The sequence below is a fragment of the Quercus lobata genome, chromosome 6 (assembly GCF_001633185.2).
Source record: "Quercus lobata isolate SW786 chromosome 6, ValleyOak3.0 Primary Assembly, whole genome shotgun sequence".
Lineage (NCBI taxonomy): Eukaryota > Viridiplantae > Streptophyta > Magnoliopsida > Fagales > Fagaceae > Quercus > Quercus lobata.
In genome coordinates this window covers 35,358,513-35,376,846 of record NC_044909.1, presented here as the reverse complement: position 1 = coordinate 35,376,846, position 18,334 = coordinate 35,358,513, and the positions used below count along the sequence as shown (strand labels likewise).

General features: G+C 33.1%; 2 protein-coding genes across 4 annotated transcripts; both read left to right on the top strand.

Annotated features, from left to right (window-relative positions):
• Positions 1–3,152: 3,152 nt before the first annotated feature.
• On the top strand, positions 3,153–7,881 carry LOC115994041 (AAA-ATPase At3g50940-like). The gene is given in 3 exon segments (XM_031118052.1): positions 3,153–4,274; positions 4,277–4,524; positions 7,243–7,881. Coding segments are annotated over 3 exon segments (1,500 nt in total). The 5' UTR covers positions 3,153–3,508; the 3' UTR covers positions 7,729–7,881.
• Positions 7,882–12,462: 4,581 nt separating this feature from the next.
• On the top strand, positions 12,463–17,877 carry LOC115995458 (AAA-ATPase At5g17760-like). 3 transcript variants are annotated; one of them, XM_031120032.1, is made up of 3 exons: positions 12,463–12,546; positions 13,838–14,888; positions 17,195–17,877. In XM_031120032.1, the coding sequence occupies exons 2-3, from the start codon at positions 13,908–13,910 to the stop codon at positions 17,696–17,698; spliced, it is 1,485 nt and encodes a 494-aa protein (XP_030975892.1). In that variant the 5' UTR covers positions 12,463–12,546; positions 13,838–13,907; the 3' UTR covers positions 17,699–17,877. The 3 variants fall into 3 exon arrangements, with proteins under 3 accessions (XP_030975892.1, XP_030975893.1, XP_030975891.1); XM_031120033.1 differs by lacking the exon at positions 12,463–12,546 and adding an exon at positions 13,485–13,683 and having other exon boundaries at positions 17,204–17,877; XM_031120031.1 differs by lacking the exon at positions 12,463–12,546 and adding an exon at positions 13,486–13,683.
• The last annotated feature ends 457 nt before the right edge of the window (positions 17,878–18,334 follow it).

Genomic DNA, 18,334 nt, shown 5'->3' with positions numbered 1-18,334 from the left:
TTTTAAAATAAGAAGAATATTTTTCTGTTGATATTGCATGCCTTATTTTGTAGGTGTAAGGCAGGTTTTATACTTCTCTTCATGCTAACCTGGCTTAGGGAATTGATTGTGGCATGTCTTTATTAGGGTAACAATGCTAAGTGCTTTATAAGCATCATCAATGGAGGATAATGATTAGTCGATTATTTTTCTTATATCAACTACCACACATTTAAAGTGAGTATTGAATATCGTCATCAATTATTTATTCAATATAGATGACTATTATATATTTATCTTTCTTACTCATCAAGTCTCAAAGCCTCTTATCAGAAATAAGACCCCAAAATTGAGAAAGTATTTTATACACTCGTTCCATAGTTTTTGCCCCCTATTGTACAAAAAAAATATTGTAGACAAACAAGTTGAATGAGTCTTAAGCTTGTGCACTCCACCCTCGTGAGAGAAGATTTTTATGTAATTGCTAAAGAAGATAATAAATCCAAAATATGACATGGATTCCAGCAAAAGACCCTGACAATAATTTGGTGGGGATGTGCGAAACTTCGCTGCACAAGCCTGTTAGCCGAAAATTGACCCATTGAATAAGTTGCTTATTATGCACGTAGGTGTGGAATTGGGACTTGGACTTCCTATGGGCATTGACCAAAAGTCCACTCGCAAATAGGCCATATGAAAGCCCGTTCACAAGAATGGGCCCACATTAATTGATCAGAAGTCAGTATGTCTGAATAATAAATTAACTTCCAATCAAGAACAAACTGTTTATGTATAGCTCAAATTCCGCTTGAAAAAGATGTTGGTTTAATTAGGAAAGAAGCTAAGTTTAGACACGATTATTAAATGAGTCAAACTTAAATATAAGGGTAAATTACAAAATACACCCCTAAATGTTAAGGGTGATTGGATTTTACACCTCAATGTTTCGGAACTTTGATTTTATACCCCAACATTTGGTTCTGTTAGCAAATCACTACCAGTTAGTTTTTACTGTTAACTGCCATGTCATCTTGCTGACTGTTTTTTTTTTTTTTTTTTATTGCCAAATAAGCCCCAAAACGACACAGTTTCAAGGGCAATAAGTGATGACCTGGCTGGCACATGCAACGGTGCCGTTTGCCAAAGAGAAAAAAAATAAATAAAAAAAAATAAAAAAATAAATTTTGCAACTTCACCGTTTCCCCCACCAAACAGAAAATCTCAAAATCCTAACCCCACGAACCCAAGCCTTGCCTTCCTAACACTGGGAATAGTCTGTCTCTACTGCTCGGTGGTCTAGTGTCTATGATATCGGGGAAAGAAGAATTTGAAGCAAAGATTGAAGGGTTGAAATCTGCACTCAAATGGGCCAGTACTGAAGAAGAGGATTCCTTGGTGATAAACAAGACTGCCACTGTGCTGGAACACGCCATAGTATTGAATAAACCGGTGAAAAAAACCTGGGCTGGTATGGAACAAAGAGAACTAGATGAAAGCAATCAGGAGAAAAGCTCAAAGAAAAGAATCAAAATTGATGATGAATGTGATCAATTCCTCAAGAATGTTCTGCCTCTTCTCCTTAATAAATTCTTCAAATTAGCTGCAGAATTGGAATCTTTTATGAGTCATCCACAACTTCCAATAGCACAAAACTTAACATATATGGATCTGTCAACATTTGAATGTGATCTCAAGAAATCTGAGAAGAAGCTGAAGGGTCTACGGAAGTATATTGATATGTTGAGGGGATTTTGAGATTTTCTGTTTGGGGGAAACGGTGAAGTTGCAGATTTTTTTATTTTTTCGTTTTTTTTTTTTCTCTTTGGGCAAACGACACCGTTTTGCATGTGCCAGGTCATCACTTCATTGCCATTGAAAATGTGTCGTTTTGGGGCTTATTTGGCCAAAAAAAAAAAAAAAAAAACACGTCAGCAAGATGACATGGCAGTTAACAGCAAAAACTAACCGGGAGGGTGATTTGCTAACGAAATCAAACGTTGGGGTGTAAAATCAAAGTTTCAAAACATTGGGGTGTAAAATCCAATCACCCCCAAATGTTAGGGGTGTACTTTACAATTTACCCTAAATATAATAATGTACTCGTGAATAAACTCGTGAACATGATGGCTCGATTTAATTATATATAATATTATATTTATATATGTATATTTGTCTAAAAATATATTTATATAAACTTAAAATTGGATTGTATAAGTCTGTCAATAGGTTCATATGATATTAAATCATTATTAATAGCTTATTGATGATATAAACAATCTATTCATAGTAAAAATTAATAGAATTGTGAAGAGGTAAAACAATTTAGCCATAATTTCACATTATATAATGAAAGAATAAGTTAATCAACTAGCCCATGAACAAGTTAGAGATTGATCGACAAGAATATGAGTCAAGCTTGAACATAAAATTTTGTTTAGTGATGAGCTCGAACTCAACTCATGTTGAAATAAAAAAAATTAAATGAACAAGTTTGAATTTTTAATACTCAGCTTGGCTTGACTTGGCTCATTTACAACTATACTTTTAATTTCCACGTTGGTGTTCAATGGCATTGCAAGTAAGCAAAACCTTTTGTCTTTAAGAAAAATGCAATACTAGTTTAGTTTTCCTAAAGCATGAATATTGTTATCAAACGACACATTCTAGTCTAAAAGAAATGAACATAAAATTAAACAAATCTATTGTTTGGAACCTACACAATCCCTTTTTTTTTATATTTTGGCCTCAACTTGAGAGGCCTGAGATCAATTCTCACACACTTTTTTTTATACATCACTCATTCTGTCATACATAGCGTCTTTCATATTGTATACATTAATATTTGTGACCATCCAAGATGATGGTGTTGCTTTGGCTGGTCTATCCTAATCTAACAAGCTTGAAGGTTTGGATCAGAAAACCCGTGCAACTCCTATTGAAAATCAAGAAAAAATCAAAAAGCCCGTGCAGCATGGATTCTATATTTTATTTTATTGATCAGGTTTCTTGGTTTTTGATTTTCCATCCCATGAATATAGACAACCCGTAATTTTCCAATAGCTTTTGGTCATCTAGGTCTTAGATTCAAAATTATTGACTTAGAAGTTAAGTCATAGACCAAGGGTAGACAAGTTTGTGATCCTCGTAAGCCCAAGAGATCTCAATCTCATTTCTTGACGAAGATTTCAAAGTCTACACAGTCAACAAATTTTGGAGAGAAAATAACAAACAAAAGAAAAAGAACGCTGGCTACCTAATCCCGACAGAAGGACGAATCAAACAATTGCTTCTCTATATTTTGGAATGTTGCGTTGGATTCAACAACCCCATTGCCATTGGCCCCATAATTTTCTCTGCATTAGTCCAATCTTTCTTTTACATTTATCCTAGGAAAGAAAAACAATAAACTAGACACTCTCACTAGACAAAAACAAGCACAAGATCACCAAGATCAAATTAAAGTCAAAACCAATATTTCTCAAGGCCTAAAACTTTGAGGGCTAATTGGAAAAACACAAACAAAACAAAAATGGAGGCCTCATCTTCTGTAGAAACCAAATTGGCCACAGCAAAGACTGTTCTCTCAGCCGCAGCTTCTGTGGCTGCCACTGCTATGCTTTTTCGATCAATAGCCCAAGATTTCTTGCCCCATGAATTCCAAGGCTTGCTTTTCTCTGGCATCAGAAGCTTCTTCAATCGCTTCTCGTCCCAGATCACCATGGTTATCGACGAGTTTGATGGTCTCGTCAACAACCAAATCTACGAGGCTGCAGAGATCTACTTGGGTGGCAAAATCTCACCCAACACACAAAGACTCAAGGTATGCAAGTCCGATGAAGAAAAGGACTTTACAGTCGCCATGGAACGCAATGAAGAAGTGATGGATATCTTTAATGGGGTTAAGCTCAATTGGGTTTTAGTCTGTCGCCAAGTTGAGTCAAGAAGCTTTCACAACCCTCGTGATCTCAATTCCACACTACGCTCTGAGGTCCGATCTTTCGAGCTTACTTTCCACAAGAAACACAAAGACATGGTTTTGACTCATTACTTACCCTACATTGTACAAGAAGCAAAGTCCAAGAAACAAGAAATCAAGTCATTGAAGATCTTCACTGTTAGCCCTGATAGCATGTACGGTAATCTAGCAGACGTGTGGACCTCTACGAACCTTGATCACCCAGCAACATTTGACACGGTTGCCATGGACTTAGAGATCAAGAACTTTATTCTCAAAGATCTTGAAAGGTTTGTGAAGAGGAAGGAGTACTATAGGAAGGTTGGGAAGGCTTGGAAGAGAGGTACTTGTTGTATGGTCCTCCGGGTACTGGGAAATCTAGCTTGATTTCTGCAATGGCGAATTACTTGAATTTTGATGTCTATGATTTGAAGCTTACGGAGATTCGGGTCAACTCGGAGCTTAGGAGGTTGCTCATTGCAATGGCCAACAAGTCCATTTTGGTGGTGGAGGATATTGATTGTACCATTGAGTTTCAGGACCGATCGGCAGAAACAGACTCTTCGTCACGCCACTCCCAACAGAGACAGGTTAGGTTTCTAGTATGGTTGACTTCCTTTCTTTTTTGTGTTTTAATTTGTGATGAAATACTAAATAATTGGCAAGATGTATAGTTTGAAGTGATTGTTTTTAGTTTTTTCAACAAACTTGAAGTGATTGATTTTAATTCCAAATATTTATAAAGTGGTCTTTTTTTAGCTTTGATGTGTCTAATGGAGTGATTATGTGTTATTACAAAGGACTAAAAGAATTCACTTTAAATTTTAGAAACTAAAATGACTGATTGACTAAAATTTGAGGATTAATAGTATATTTTGGCCTAAAATGAATATTTTGTCTTAATCTAAAAGCCTTTAAAAAGTTTGCGGAAGAGAGAGGCTATCTAGGAATGTTAATCTTAATCCTAAATCAACATTCAATGATTGTACAAAGTAATAAAAAGTTGTATAATTGAAGCTTCTCCTCAAATTGATAATTTTGGGTGGTTGTTTCCCCTTTAAAAGCTCTAGAAATCTGTGTGGTATTATTTCTTTCTTTGTCACTCTCAGGGGAGTCTAATGTGTTGCTATGAAGTCCTATTGGTTTGGCCCTAATAACAAAAACAAACTCAATTTCATTCTCTTAGCATCTATCTTTGTTGATTCACCAATCAAAACGCATATGTATGCAGGAAAATAGTTAAAAAAACCAAACAGATATTGCCTGTCCATATAATAATTGCCTTTCAAAATAAAATATGGGATTGAAAAAAAAAAGAATTTAATTGTAGAGTTGTAGTTGCCTAGTTGGTGGGGTTATAGTATAGATGTGGACAACGGGCTCTCTGACCTCACTAGCGACTTGAGCCCAAAAAAAAGGCTCTGTAAATCGCAGTGTCTGGTTGTTGCATAAAGTGAGAGAGACATTTTTGACTTTTTGTTTATGGGGAATGGAAAATGTGCATTATTTATTTATTCACTGTAGGGTTAACTGGGCTGAAGGCGCCACTCAGTACTCAGGCCCATTGTCTTAGTTTTCTCTTAATTATTGCGTAGGGATTCCTGTGATCTTGTCACGTCATCAGACTGGTAGTGAAGTTTTTATATTTTATATATTTTTTTTAATTTAGTTTTTGGGCCCAAATGAATGAGAAGATTTTGTGCCTTCACTGAAAATATTTTTTTTTTTTAGTGTGAGATGTTTTGTTACAAGTTTTTTTACATATATTATTTTTATGTATAGGTTTTTAAAATCGTTTTTTAAAAATAATTATATTTTTACTCTATTTTAAGAAAAGTAAAATAAATCTATACCAAACACATTTATATATTGAATTTGGTTGTTTGCTTAAACTTACAGTATTTTATCTTACAAAACGCATTTCATGAAGTATAATCAATGCTTTATAGGCATTGATCATGCTTCATGAATCATGACATGTCTAAGACTTATATAGGCACAATACTTTAAGTGGAATTCATTAAAATTTTATAATTGAATTTAAACCTTGATTATATTACTCTATTTGTTTATTTCATTGTACACATGTTGCTATAACCAATCACATTTCGTTTGTTTAGCATACTTTCTTTTTTATATGAATATTCTGTTTGTTTTATCAAAATCATCAGCCTAAGCATGCAAGCAAAAGCCCAATAACTTCTCGCCTCGTAGATATGACTTTTTCAATTACAAGAACTCTTTTCATTTAGGATATGTCTCTTTTCAACTTGAATGATAAAAATACTTAATAGCACTAGCATATGAGAATGCACCCAAAAAAAAAAAAAAAAAAAAAAAAATCCTATTTTGCATCTTTAAATATTATTTTATCTATTTTACTAACTCATTTTACAACTCACTCTATATCTCAAATTTTATTTTTACATACAACCCAATAAAATAATATAAACTTTCTAATAAAATAATAAAAAATATTTTTCTCTCTCTCTTTCCTCCCACTATATTTTTCTCTTCACACACAATCACAAGATTAAATATTATTTTTTTCTTTACAACCTATGAATAGTACGATTGCATATATGCAACCTTACTATTTATAGGTTGCAATTTTTTTTAAGTATACAAACCCGGATGGAATGGGTTTTTACTGTCTTGGGTTGTAAAATAGCAACTGGGAGGTGTTTACACCCCCCAATACTAGTGCTCTTAGGTGTCTTGATTTAGTGCTTCAGGCTGTTGTATAGAGGTAGGCACCTCCTATATAAGAGCCCAAAATACTGCAGCAAGATTACCTAAGAATTACCTCCTTGAATGACTAGATTATCTCATGTCTTTCTTTCATAATGACTATTTTGCTCTTTGAAATTTGACATTAGCACTATTCATAATTAGGGATGGAGCCACTTGTTAATCTTGAGGGTCATCCCCCAAATTTTGAAAAAATAATTAGTATGTATTTATACAAGTATTAATTTTAGTAATTTAGTTCAATAAAATTACACTTGACTCACCCTTAACAATATCATTATCCTTCTCAAAGGTCATTAAATAATTTATGAATCTAAAATCGTAAAATAAAATTAAAAAGCCCAACAACAAATAGCCCAACAACAAAATCCCAATAGCAAAATTATAAAAAATTTAGTCCTGTCAATCAATTTTATTTTGTGAACATTGTCCCTCTTAGCCCCTCTAACTCCAAGTCTTGACTTTGTCTTTGTTTACAACTTATCATCTTGGTAATTGTGAATTATTTTGTGAATGTATATCATTGTTCCTCTGAATAAAATATTCTATTGTGATAGGTGACATTGTCTGGCCTGCTCAATTTCATTGATGGGCTTTGGTCGAGTTGTGGCGATGAGCGGATTATCATTTTTACCACCAACCACAAGGACAAGCTAGACTCGGCATTGTTGCGCCCAGGACGCATGGATGTCCACATTCACATGTCCTATTGCACCCCATATGGATTTACAGTTCTTGCTGCTAATTATCTTGGGATTAAAGAGCATGCACTGTTTGGAGAGATTGAGGAGGCTATTGGAACCACCCAAGTAACCCCAGCTGAAGTAGCAGAGCAACTGATTAAGCACGACGAGCCTGACATTGTTCTTAGGGGATTGATCGAATTCCTCAAACTGAAAAGGATAGAAAATGAGGAAGCTAAGGCCAAAAAGAACGAAATAGCAGATCAAGGAGGAGATGAAGAAAAGCAAAGTGATCAAGAACATGAGTGTGAGACAGTGAAAGATAAGAAATTAGATAGTGACGAAAAAGGTGACAATTAGATTACTCTGTTATCATCATTCTATGAGAACTTAGAAAAATAGGCCTAAATTTCTTTTCAAAACATGGGAAAAAAAATGTGAGAGCATGAAGTCTTATTTGGAATATTACATAAATGACTTTTTACAAAGTGGCTTTGAAAAGCAATTGTTTTACTTCGTTTTTCTTGTCGGGGCATCACTCATCTTACAGTGACCACAACCAAGAAGTCGGTATCCTTCTCATCTATAAAAAATATCTAGTGGACGACAAGTTACACTAGTTAATTGCCATGGGGATTTTTGACACCAGCTGAGCTAATTTAAGATTTGTTGCTTTCATAGCTGAGCTAGAGACCATCCCAGAGTTAATTATGTTATCCCAATAACATGAGCAGTGAGAGATTTCCTTGTAAGTAATTAAATAAAAATTGTTTGAGCATGGATAATATATCTGTTTAGAAGCTATATTATAATTTCGAAAATTTTGTTTTAGATAAATAATATTTTTGCAAAAGTTTTAATTAGAAGCTTGAGATATCAACCATCAAATTCTAGATGATAATGGGAAACATGTTTTTTTACCCTTTGTATCTGCCCGTGGGATACACAATCTTTGGAGTTTATCCATCCTAAATAAGAGTAAATTCGTCCTTATGACATTAATTCTTAAGTAGTTTATGTATAAAGACTAGTACTTCACCCAATATTTCAATCTCAAATTTCATGACACTAATTGAGAGACTCTAATATGTTGGAGAATTATAAGAACTAGCCACAGACTCATACAATGCATGGAAAATTTTGAATATTTAATGAAAAATAAAAATAGTAAATGAGACTTATAGTCTCAAATCATTCTTTAAATGATATGATTATTTTCTAACAAAATATAATTGATATAATATATTGGATTTTCTAAATTAAGCTATTTATATTTGTTACTTGAAAGTTATTTAAAATTTAAATTTTGTTATTTGAAAATTTAGGATTTCTTTTTTAAAAGAAACATAATGCATTTTACATTCAATTATCATATAAGATAGATATTTTTATAAATGGCAAAACTTAGGTACAATATCTTAAATATAGTACCTCAGGTTCCTCACTTAAAATTTTGACATATGTCCAATTTAACAACCCAAACAAACAACAATAAAATAGTATTTGTTTTTGTTTTTCTCTTTTATTCCTCCATTTTGTGAGAAAACGTAGAAGGTAGAACTGTAGAACCCCATGGAATTAGATCTCTCCAACTTCTTACCCTTAATCTGAACCAAATTGAAGCCAACAAAGGGTAAGAAAGCCGGTGGGTGAAGGGTAAGAAGAAGAAGGTAAGGATTGAGGAGGAGAAGGTAACAGATGAGAAGGTGAAGATGCAAGTGAAGAAGTGAAAGTGGCTCTTGATTTTGGAGATTTTGAAACAATTCACATGTGGGTTTGAAGAGATTTTGTAGATCAAATAGCGGTGGTCCTTGATTTTGGAGATTTGGACTTCCTAGAAGCCATGAGAGAGAGAAAAGATGAGATTTTTTTTGTTGCTTTTTCCCCCTTTCTTCTTTATTTTTTGGCTGGGGCTTTTTTGTTTGCTTTTGATGATGATATCTGTTTATTCTTCAGCGGAAGTCACAGATCCTACAATTTAAAGATCTGAAGCCATGGGTTCTCTTATAGTTGTAGTATAGGAAAAAGAAGGAAGAAAGGGAAAAAAAAATTAGTTTTAACGCTGTTTGTCTTGGTTGTTAAATTGGATAGATGTCAAAATTTTAAGTGGGGAACCTAAGATATTGTACCTAAATTTTACCCTTTTATAAATAATGTAATGTGTAGTTAAAATTTGTTTCTAGTACTACTTAAAAACAATTCATCCTCTATACATCTTACATGACCTAAAGAGAAAGCAGATATAAATAAATTCATAACTTATATTAGAAAAAAAATACAAAACTTTAATAACATTAAAAAAAAAATGTAATTTCATTAAGTTATGCTAAGAATGTGACATGATTGTCATGAATCAGCTCCTCTCTACACAAACTTCTCCTCCAAGGCATCACCAAATTGGATCAAACTAGACCAAAGTGGACCAAATGGACTAAATAAGATCAAGATGGACCAAATTGAATCGAAATGGACCAAAGCGGACCGAAGTGGACCAAAATAGACCTAAGTGGACCAAAATTGACCAAATAGATCAAAATGCTACATTGATGTGGCTCAATATATAGGAACGTAGCAACCATAAATGTCATGCGTTAACTTTTAAAGTTTATATATAGATAATACTTTGTCCAACCTTTTTTGGAAAATAAGAAATGAGAGATTCAAATCCTGATTCTCCTCATAAAAAGAGAGTAAACAATGACACCACCCTAAATACTAATCTTATAAATTGCCTATTTCTAGTTGTAGATGTCTCATTTTGTCTAAACTCAACACATCAGGGGAGTAAAAAAAAATTGTTGTGATTTAGGGCTAGAAAAAGTGCATTTACTTGGACAATAAAGTAAAACAAACAAAATACAAAAAACAAAATTGGATCACCAAATTGGATCAAACTAGACCAAAGTGGACCAAATGGACTAAATAAGATCAAGATGGACCAAATTGAATCGAAATGGACCAAAGCGGACCGAAGTGGACCAAAATAGACCTAAGTGGACCAAAATTGACCAAATAGATCAAAATGCTACATTGATGTGGCTCAATATATAGGAACGTAGCAACCATAAATGTCATGCGTTAACTTTTAAAGTTTATATATAGATAATACTTTGTCCAACCTTTTTTGGAAAATAAGAAATGAGAGATTCAAATCCTGATTCTCCTCATAAAAAGAGAGTAAACAATGACACCACCCTAAATACTAATCTTATAAATTGCCTATTTCTAGTTGTAGATGTCTCATTTTGTCTAAACTCAACACATCAGGGGAGTAAAAAAAAATTGTTGTGATTTAGGGCTAGAAAAAGTGCATTTACTTGGACAATAAAGTAAAACAAACAAAATACAAAAAACAAAAAACAATATTTTAACGATTAAGCTGACTCCAAACCTATGTCCACGACTAATGCTAACCAAAATGAACTATCAACTATATATGAATTAAAATCATTTTCAATCAAACCTCACAAACCAAACCAACAAAGTTACATAGTTACAAAAACAACACTCATAAACCTCACAAAAATGAACAAAAACATAAACTAACATACCTGGCACACAAACTCACAATTCCAAACTCCAAGTACATTAATAACTCTAGCATAACAAATACACTCAATAAGTCTCTCATACAAAATTAAAAGAGATAAAACACTCAAATTACTCATCATATAAACTCACTCCATGTTCTTTTAAGAGTACTCTGTTCATATGGGAGAACTTGTGAACAAAAGACACTAAACCCTTTGCACCAATATTTATTTATAATGCTCTAATTCTATTCTTACATAGACAAGAAATAGCCAATTACTTGTTTAAGAAAGAACCTTCATTCCATACCAAAGAAAATTATTTTCTTTTTAACCAAGGAAAAACTATTTCCTCCCACACCAAGAAATCTTAAACCAAATCAAACTAGAATTTGAGGTAATTTCTCACTGTTTTCATGGGCCAAATAAAAAAAAGAAAAAAAAAAGAAAAAAAGAAAAAAAGAAAAAAGACTAGTAGCAAAAATAAGCTGGCTTTTTGCTGGGATTTGCTTATTTTGCTAAATTGAAAACTTTTTACTGAAAGTACTATAGATAAAGGTAAAAATTAGCTGAAATAATATAGTGAGACCCATGAATAGTAACAAAAATAAACTGAATAGTAAAATAAACTGATTTTTTAAGCTGGAGCCAAACGCACACTTAATATAAGAATAATTTCAATAAAACTTCAATGCTATGATGCCAATGAAGCAATAAAAAATACAAATAATAAATGTTATATTGAAACATCCGTTTTATTTTTGCCCACTCATCTTTCCATCCCAAAGGTTTTGTGATGGAGAGCCAGAACCTCTAATGCAAGCAAAGAGTTAGTGGAGGAAATTACTACTTAAAGATTTGAAAGGTTCTAGGACTAGTGCAAGCAAAACATTGATAGAGGTTTCATAGAAAGTCTAGACTACAAAGGTTTTGTGAATCGGGACTATTTATAACTCTTCCTTTATTTGTGGATTTTATATAAGATTGTTTCCGTCATTAAACTCAATGGCAGAGTCAAGATTTTAGCGTAGAGGGACAAGTAATAATTATGAAATTTTGATTAAAATAGAAAAAATAATGTAAATGTAGGTTATAAATTGTTTTTGGGCATTTTGTTAGGGTAGTTAGTTTATCATTATTGTTAGATTGTATGATATTTTCTTTTCTCAAAGAAAAAAAAAAAAAGATTGTATGATATTTTTATTTTAAAATCAACTTAAGAATATCAATGTTTATTTTTTTTCAATTTTAGATTGTATTTATTGCCAAAAAAAAAAAACAAAAAACAAAAAACAAAAAACAAAAAACAAAAAAACAAAACAAAACCATAAAGAATATATAGTATTGTAGAAGAATTAAATAAAACAAAAATATATTATATTGACACATTAATTTGGGATGTTGCGACAGTATACCATTTGGGGTATCACAATATATGAGACATACTCCCTAACTCACACTATTTATGTGCAATATGCTTCTAGCTCAAAATAGTGTGAGCCTATTAGTTATAAGCCTCTCTATAAATTCAATTCTCCTCCCACTCGATTTTCAAACAATAAAATCCAAAAAAAGAATACCCAAATACGTACTATCCTAATCCCTCCAAAAAAAAATCAATCTTTCTATAATCTCAAAATCTCTTAAGGTAATCTCTCAAAAATCCCTTGTACTTATTAGTTGTTATGCTTTGGTTGCTTCAATAATTGCCATGCTTATGTGATTATCTTGTGGAAATGATTGAATGATTTATATGTGATTATTTACATGCTTATTGCACTAGAATCATTTTTCAAGTTGGGAAAAGTTTTGTTGCATAATGGGTTATATGGTTGCAAAAAGAAAATGACAAGTATCTAAGGACCCACCTGATTGTGTGTATTGCACATGACTCATAGACATATATTGCTTTATTTTTGCTGCCACATTATGCAGCAAAACCTTTCCCTTTAACAAGTTAATGCTAGATAGCATGTTAAATTTCCTAATCAAGTGACTATATTATATTCATACATGTTAACATATATTACTTAGTATGTTATATTTAATGTCTTTCCCATTTTAATTCATGAAGTATGTTATATTTATTGTCTTTCCCATTTTAATTCTTGTAATAAAGCTTTTTGTGTTTAGATGAATATGGCCATGCAACCTTAATACAACATTTGGACAGTCAAAATTTTCGTTTATGCTGGACTTTCACATATGGTTTTCGCGCAAGATATATTTGATAGTATAGTTTTAATGAGGGTGTGACTATATATATATATATACATGAGTTATAATTTTGTAATGCTATATTTTAGGTAATAGAGTTTCAATGAGTGTGATCTCAAAATGTAAATACTTTTTTTTTAATAAAAAGATAAGTAAGGACTAAAATAATAATTTTACCTATTTTATTTATGAAAAGAAAGGTACGTATTAGTTTGGACTAATAACTTGCAGCACAAGAAAGAAAGAAGGGTACGAATACATATCCATACACTATTTGGTTTAGACTAACTATGGTAGGGTTCCACTCACACAGCAAAACAAGGCGGCGTGAGTTCTTTATAAAAGGTATGCGTGTGGGGCTTTCTAAGAATCGATAAAAAGAAAATAAATAAATAAAAGAAAAGGGCACACCAGACAGTGAGTGCTGCTAGGGGAAAAAGGGAGAAGAAAGAAGAAGAAAAAGACTGCACTGTTTGAGTGTGAGTGTGAGTGTAAGGAAATAAAATTTTGGGGTTTTTCTAGGGAGAGATTTTAGAATTATTGTATTCAAAATTAGTGAAGATCACAGGTATTTGGTGTAGTTTATAATTGATTTTATAATAGCTAATTTATCTCGAATTCATCATGTGGTTTTTCCCTTTACAAATAAAAGGTTTTCAGTTTTGTGTTTTAAATTTTTTGGAGATTGGTTAAAATTCTCAATGGATTTTCTTAATTCACAGGTGTGAGCCACAAATAATATCGGTCATCTGAAACACTAAGAAACTTGGGGGAGCTCAAAAGTTTGCAATCATGTTTCCCACTAGAGACATGCCTTCACCATCATCATTGTTCTCGGCCTATGCTTCCATGGCTGCCTCAATGATGCTTGTACGTTCAATGGCCAACGAACTCATTCCCCACCCAATTCGTGGCTATCTCCTCTCCACTCTGCGCTACTATTTCAAGCCTCGCTCTCCTCAGCTCACCCTAGTTATCGAAGAAAACTGTGGTATGTCCCGCAACCAAGTCTTCGATGCTGCAGAAATTTACTTGTGCACCAAGATTAGCCCCAACACCGAAAGGCTCAAGATCAGCAAAAGCCCAAAGGAGAAAAATTTAACAATTCGTCTTGAGAAGGGAGAGAAGATAGTCGATTTCCACGAAGGGATTGAGCTTAAGTGGAGATTTGTCTGTGATGAAACAGAGAAGAACAACCCCAATGGTCATAACAATGGTCAAAGATCAGAAAAGCGATACTTTGAGCTAACTTTCCACAAGAAACACAAAGACACGATCGTGAGCTCTTATATACAGTTTGTTCTTGAGAGAGCCAAGGCCATCAAAGATGAAGAAAGGGTTTTGAAGATGCACACGCTTAACACTTCCTACAGTTACAATGGTGTCAAGTGGGAGTCCATAAATCTTGAACACCCAGCTACGTTTGAGACATTGGCTATGGACCCAGAACTGAGAAACGCTGTTATAGAGGATCTGGATAGGTTTGTGAAGAGGAAGGATTTCTATAAGAGAGTTGGGAGGGCATGGAAACGTGGTTACTTGCTGTATGGACCACCAGGCACTGGAAAATCGAGCTTGATTGCAGCCATGGCTAACCATTTGAAGTTTGACGTGTATGATTTGCAACTTGCAAATATATTACGTGATTCAGACCTGAGAAGATTGTTGCTGGCTACTGCAAATCGATCAATACTTGTGATTGAAGACATTGATTGCAGTGTGGATCTTCCAGATCGGCGCCATGGAGATGGACGTAAGCAACACGACGCACAGGTTCGTAATTACTCTAATAATTTCCAATCTTTTTTCCAATTTGCATAGTTATTTTCTTTAAAATAAAGTTAATTACTACGAAAGTAATTTTGGTAGACTTAACAATTAAGGGTGCTGACTAATTGCTGAAAATTTGTCCAAGATTGGGTGTAAGTATACAACACACTTTGTGTCAATGTCACATTGCTCCCACTAATTATTAAATTAAATTTTATAAATTATAAATGCTGCCCCAACTAACATTCTATTTATCTTATTAATTATTAGATTTAATAAAGGTAAATCTCTTTTATCTAAGTTTTTAGACATTTGAATTTTAGTTCAACTAAAATTCTATTATAAAAATTTTCAAAAATTTTAAAATAAAGCCTAATATTTATTTTAATTCTATTGATCATGGGTCATATAAATTTTTATTTTAATATAATAAAATTTGCACATTACACACTTCATGCCCCAAGTAGACCATTATATGAATATATTATGATGGTTAATTTAAAGTTTCAAGTAAGTCGCTGCATGGTAGATAATATTCGTAGAATATAGTCATTGGTTTTACATGACCTACATAATAAAAGTAGTTCAAAGCCATGTTTCTCACCTCTCCATCAACCAACATGAAAAAAGTAGTTCATAATTTTGCATAACCACTAGCAAGTTTTTAGGATTTTTGCTAATCTCCCTAGCTATCGGATATTATTATGTTGATTTATTATGATTCTATTGACATGTATTATGAGAGGCTATGTCTTAACTCTTTTATTTTAATTTAATGCAATGTAATTTCTACTAATAAATAAAAAATATATATATTTGTAATTTTTTTTCATAAATTTTTAACTAATCCATATATCTCATGAACATACCACTAATAATTAGATTTAATTAAGTGACAGGGAAATGTAATCTATGGAATAATTAAGAAGGGAATCATAATTTGGAAATTCCTCCTCTGAATAAATTTGTGGGGCTTATCCCATTCAATTATATATTAATTTTTGACCTGTTTACTAACAATGACAAGTTGCATTTTCAAGTATGAAAACTTTTTTCACATGCACTCCACCGCCCCTATCTTTTTCTTTCCTGTCAGTCAAACAAATGCACTCTTTTTCCAAAGTCTCATAAATTTGTTTTGCTTTGTCTTTCTTTTCTTTTAAAAAGATGATAATAAAATAATTAGAACATAATGGAGATGAGTGTTTTTTTTTTTTAATTAATCAGAAAGGAGACCCATTTGATCTTTTTGATTTAGTGCATCTTACTTTGGATTACGTTTAAGAATGTCATTGGTTAGTAAGCAGTGTGTACTGTGTATGGTTAATGAAACAGTTCAGCCCACCATTAGTCCCCACCACCTCACGTCCAAAATATGCATCATCCTTTCACTATCAAAGCCACGCCAGAACCCCCTGTATTTTTATGAAAGCCATCTAGGACCACCACCGACTGTAAAATACAATTGTTAGGTAGGAAAGTCTTTTGAGCAGTAGTGGGTAACAAATGGGTCTTCATTTGTGTAAAGTTATATATCCAATCAAAGTGTCGATTTCAGGTTTTAGATTTATTTTCTCTTACATGCATTGAACAATGGACAATGGTTCAGCAACAATTGCCTTGTTTTTATTTGATTCTCCCACGCCATGTATAATTGTTGGACAGCTCAGAGCTAATACTGAAGTTAATAGTAGTAGTTATCTTATTGCTATTTCTGATTCTGTCCTCACACTTCTTTTTTGGTGAAAAAGGAAATGCATTGCATTAAAGAAGAAACTAAACAGTACAATTATTAGTATCAATTGAATAGTGCTTCTCTTTTCAATGCCATGCATGCCACTCATGTTAGCTTGTGTTGGGCTTTCTACACCAGTCATTCGGGTTTTGTCATTGTCGTAGGTCCCCCTTTCTGGGATATGACCAAGAGGGTCTAGACTCTAGACCGTTCGATCAAGGAAGAGCAACCCAACATATAAAAAAGTAATTTATGCTTCTTATTAAAATATCATCCGAAAGCATACAAAGGAAACCCAATCGCACATATGTATAGGACAAATAAGGAACATCGCTCAGTGATGATTTCACAGCATTTTTCCACAATAACTGGGAGTAATGTTCAGAACTTTTTAAATAAGACGTAAATAGAGATAGGGTCTGATCTTAGAATCAACTTAGACGCTGATACTCTGATAAACTATCACTGGTCTATAAATAAAAGCTTAAATTACTATATAAGGCCTAACTTTGTTGTCAAGCATAAATGAAATTCAATGAACACCATTATACTAAATTTTTTTTACTATTCTTAGTATGTGCAGTTGACACTATCTGGACTGCTAAACTTCATAGACGGCTTGTGGTCTAGTTGTGGAGACGAGAGAATTATTGTATTCACCACCAACCACAAGGACAGGTTAGACCCTGCTCTGTTGCGTCCTGGACGCATGGACATGCACATTAACATGTCCTATTGCAACTCACACGGATTCAAGCAATTGGCCTCAACTTACTTAGGTATCCGTGGCCACCACCACCTCTTTGGAGAGATTGAAGGCTTAATGGGAGAGACACAGGTAACTCCAGCACAAATTGCTGAAGAGTTGATGAGGAGCGAGGATGCTGATGTTGCACTCCAAGGAGTTATTAAGCTCCTCAAGCGTAAGAAAATGGAAGGCGATGAAGTTGAAGATGTTGCTGATCAGAACAAGGCTGCAATTCAAAAGGCAAAAAGGCAGAAATTGGGAAACAAACCAAGAAGATCTGGGAGGAACATTGTAGCAAAGAGCAACAGAAGAATTAGAAAATTCTTGTAATCAGGAAGAAGCTGATTGTCTTATGTCATTGTAAAATTATCACTAATGCTTAGACATGTGAGTAATTCTACTACTCTTCTCGATCAGGCCGGTTCAATAGATTTTGAGATGTAAGGCCATGAATTTTAGTGGTTTTTTTTATCATATTTAAATATCAATTAATTGTTTTTCTTATTCAACTTTTTATATTATATTCATATTTTTTGGCTTAAAATGGTTCTTCTTGTTTAAGATGTAAAATTGCTAATAAGTTTTTATATTTAGGTTTTATTATCATCTTTTTTTAAAACATGTTAAGACAATTGATTGTCAATAATTAATTAGCACACTCATAACATTATTTTAGTGAAATAGTTTGGTTTAAACTCATTTGGATTTTTATTAGGTTAATATTTCCGGGGCATTCTTGGAAGTGGACAAAAAAAAGCCAAGCCCACTTATTGGCTAATAAGTTTTTATATTTGAATTTTATTAACATCTCTATTATGAATTGTTAGGAAAACTAATAGTAAATAATTAATAAGTCGGCACACTTAGTGACGGAACTACTCAAGGGCTAAGGGGGTCATCCCCCCCCCCCCCCCCCCACAACCAACCTTTGAAAAAAAAAAATTACTAGTATGTATATTAACAAAA

Excerpts from the sequence above, each read along its gene's own strand:
- LOC115995458 (XM_031120032.1), top strand. The coding sequence starts at position 13,908 with ATGTTTCCCACTAGAGACATGCCTTCACCATCATCATTGTTCTCGGCC. Across the intron at positions 14,889-17,194 it reads GTAAGCAACACGACGCACAG|TATGTGCAGTTGACACTATC; the intron begins GTTCGTAATTAC and ends TACTATTCTTAG.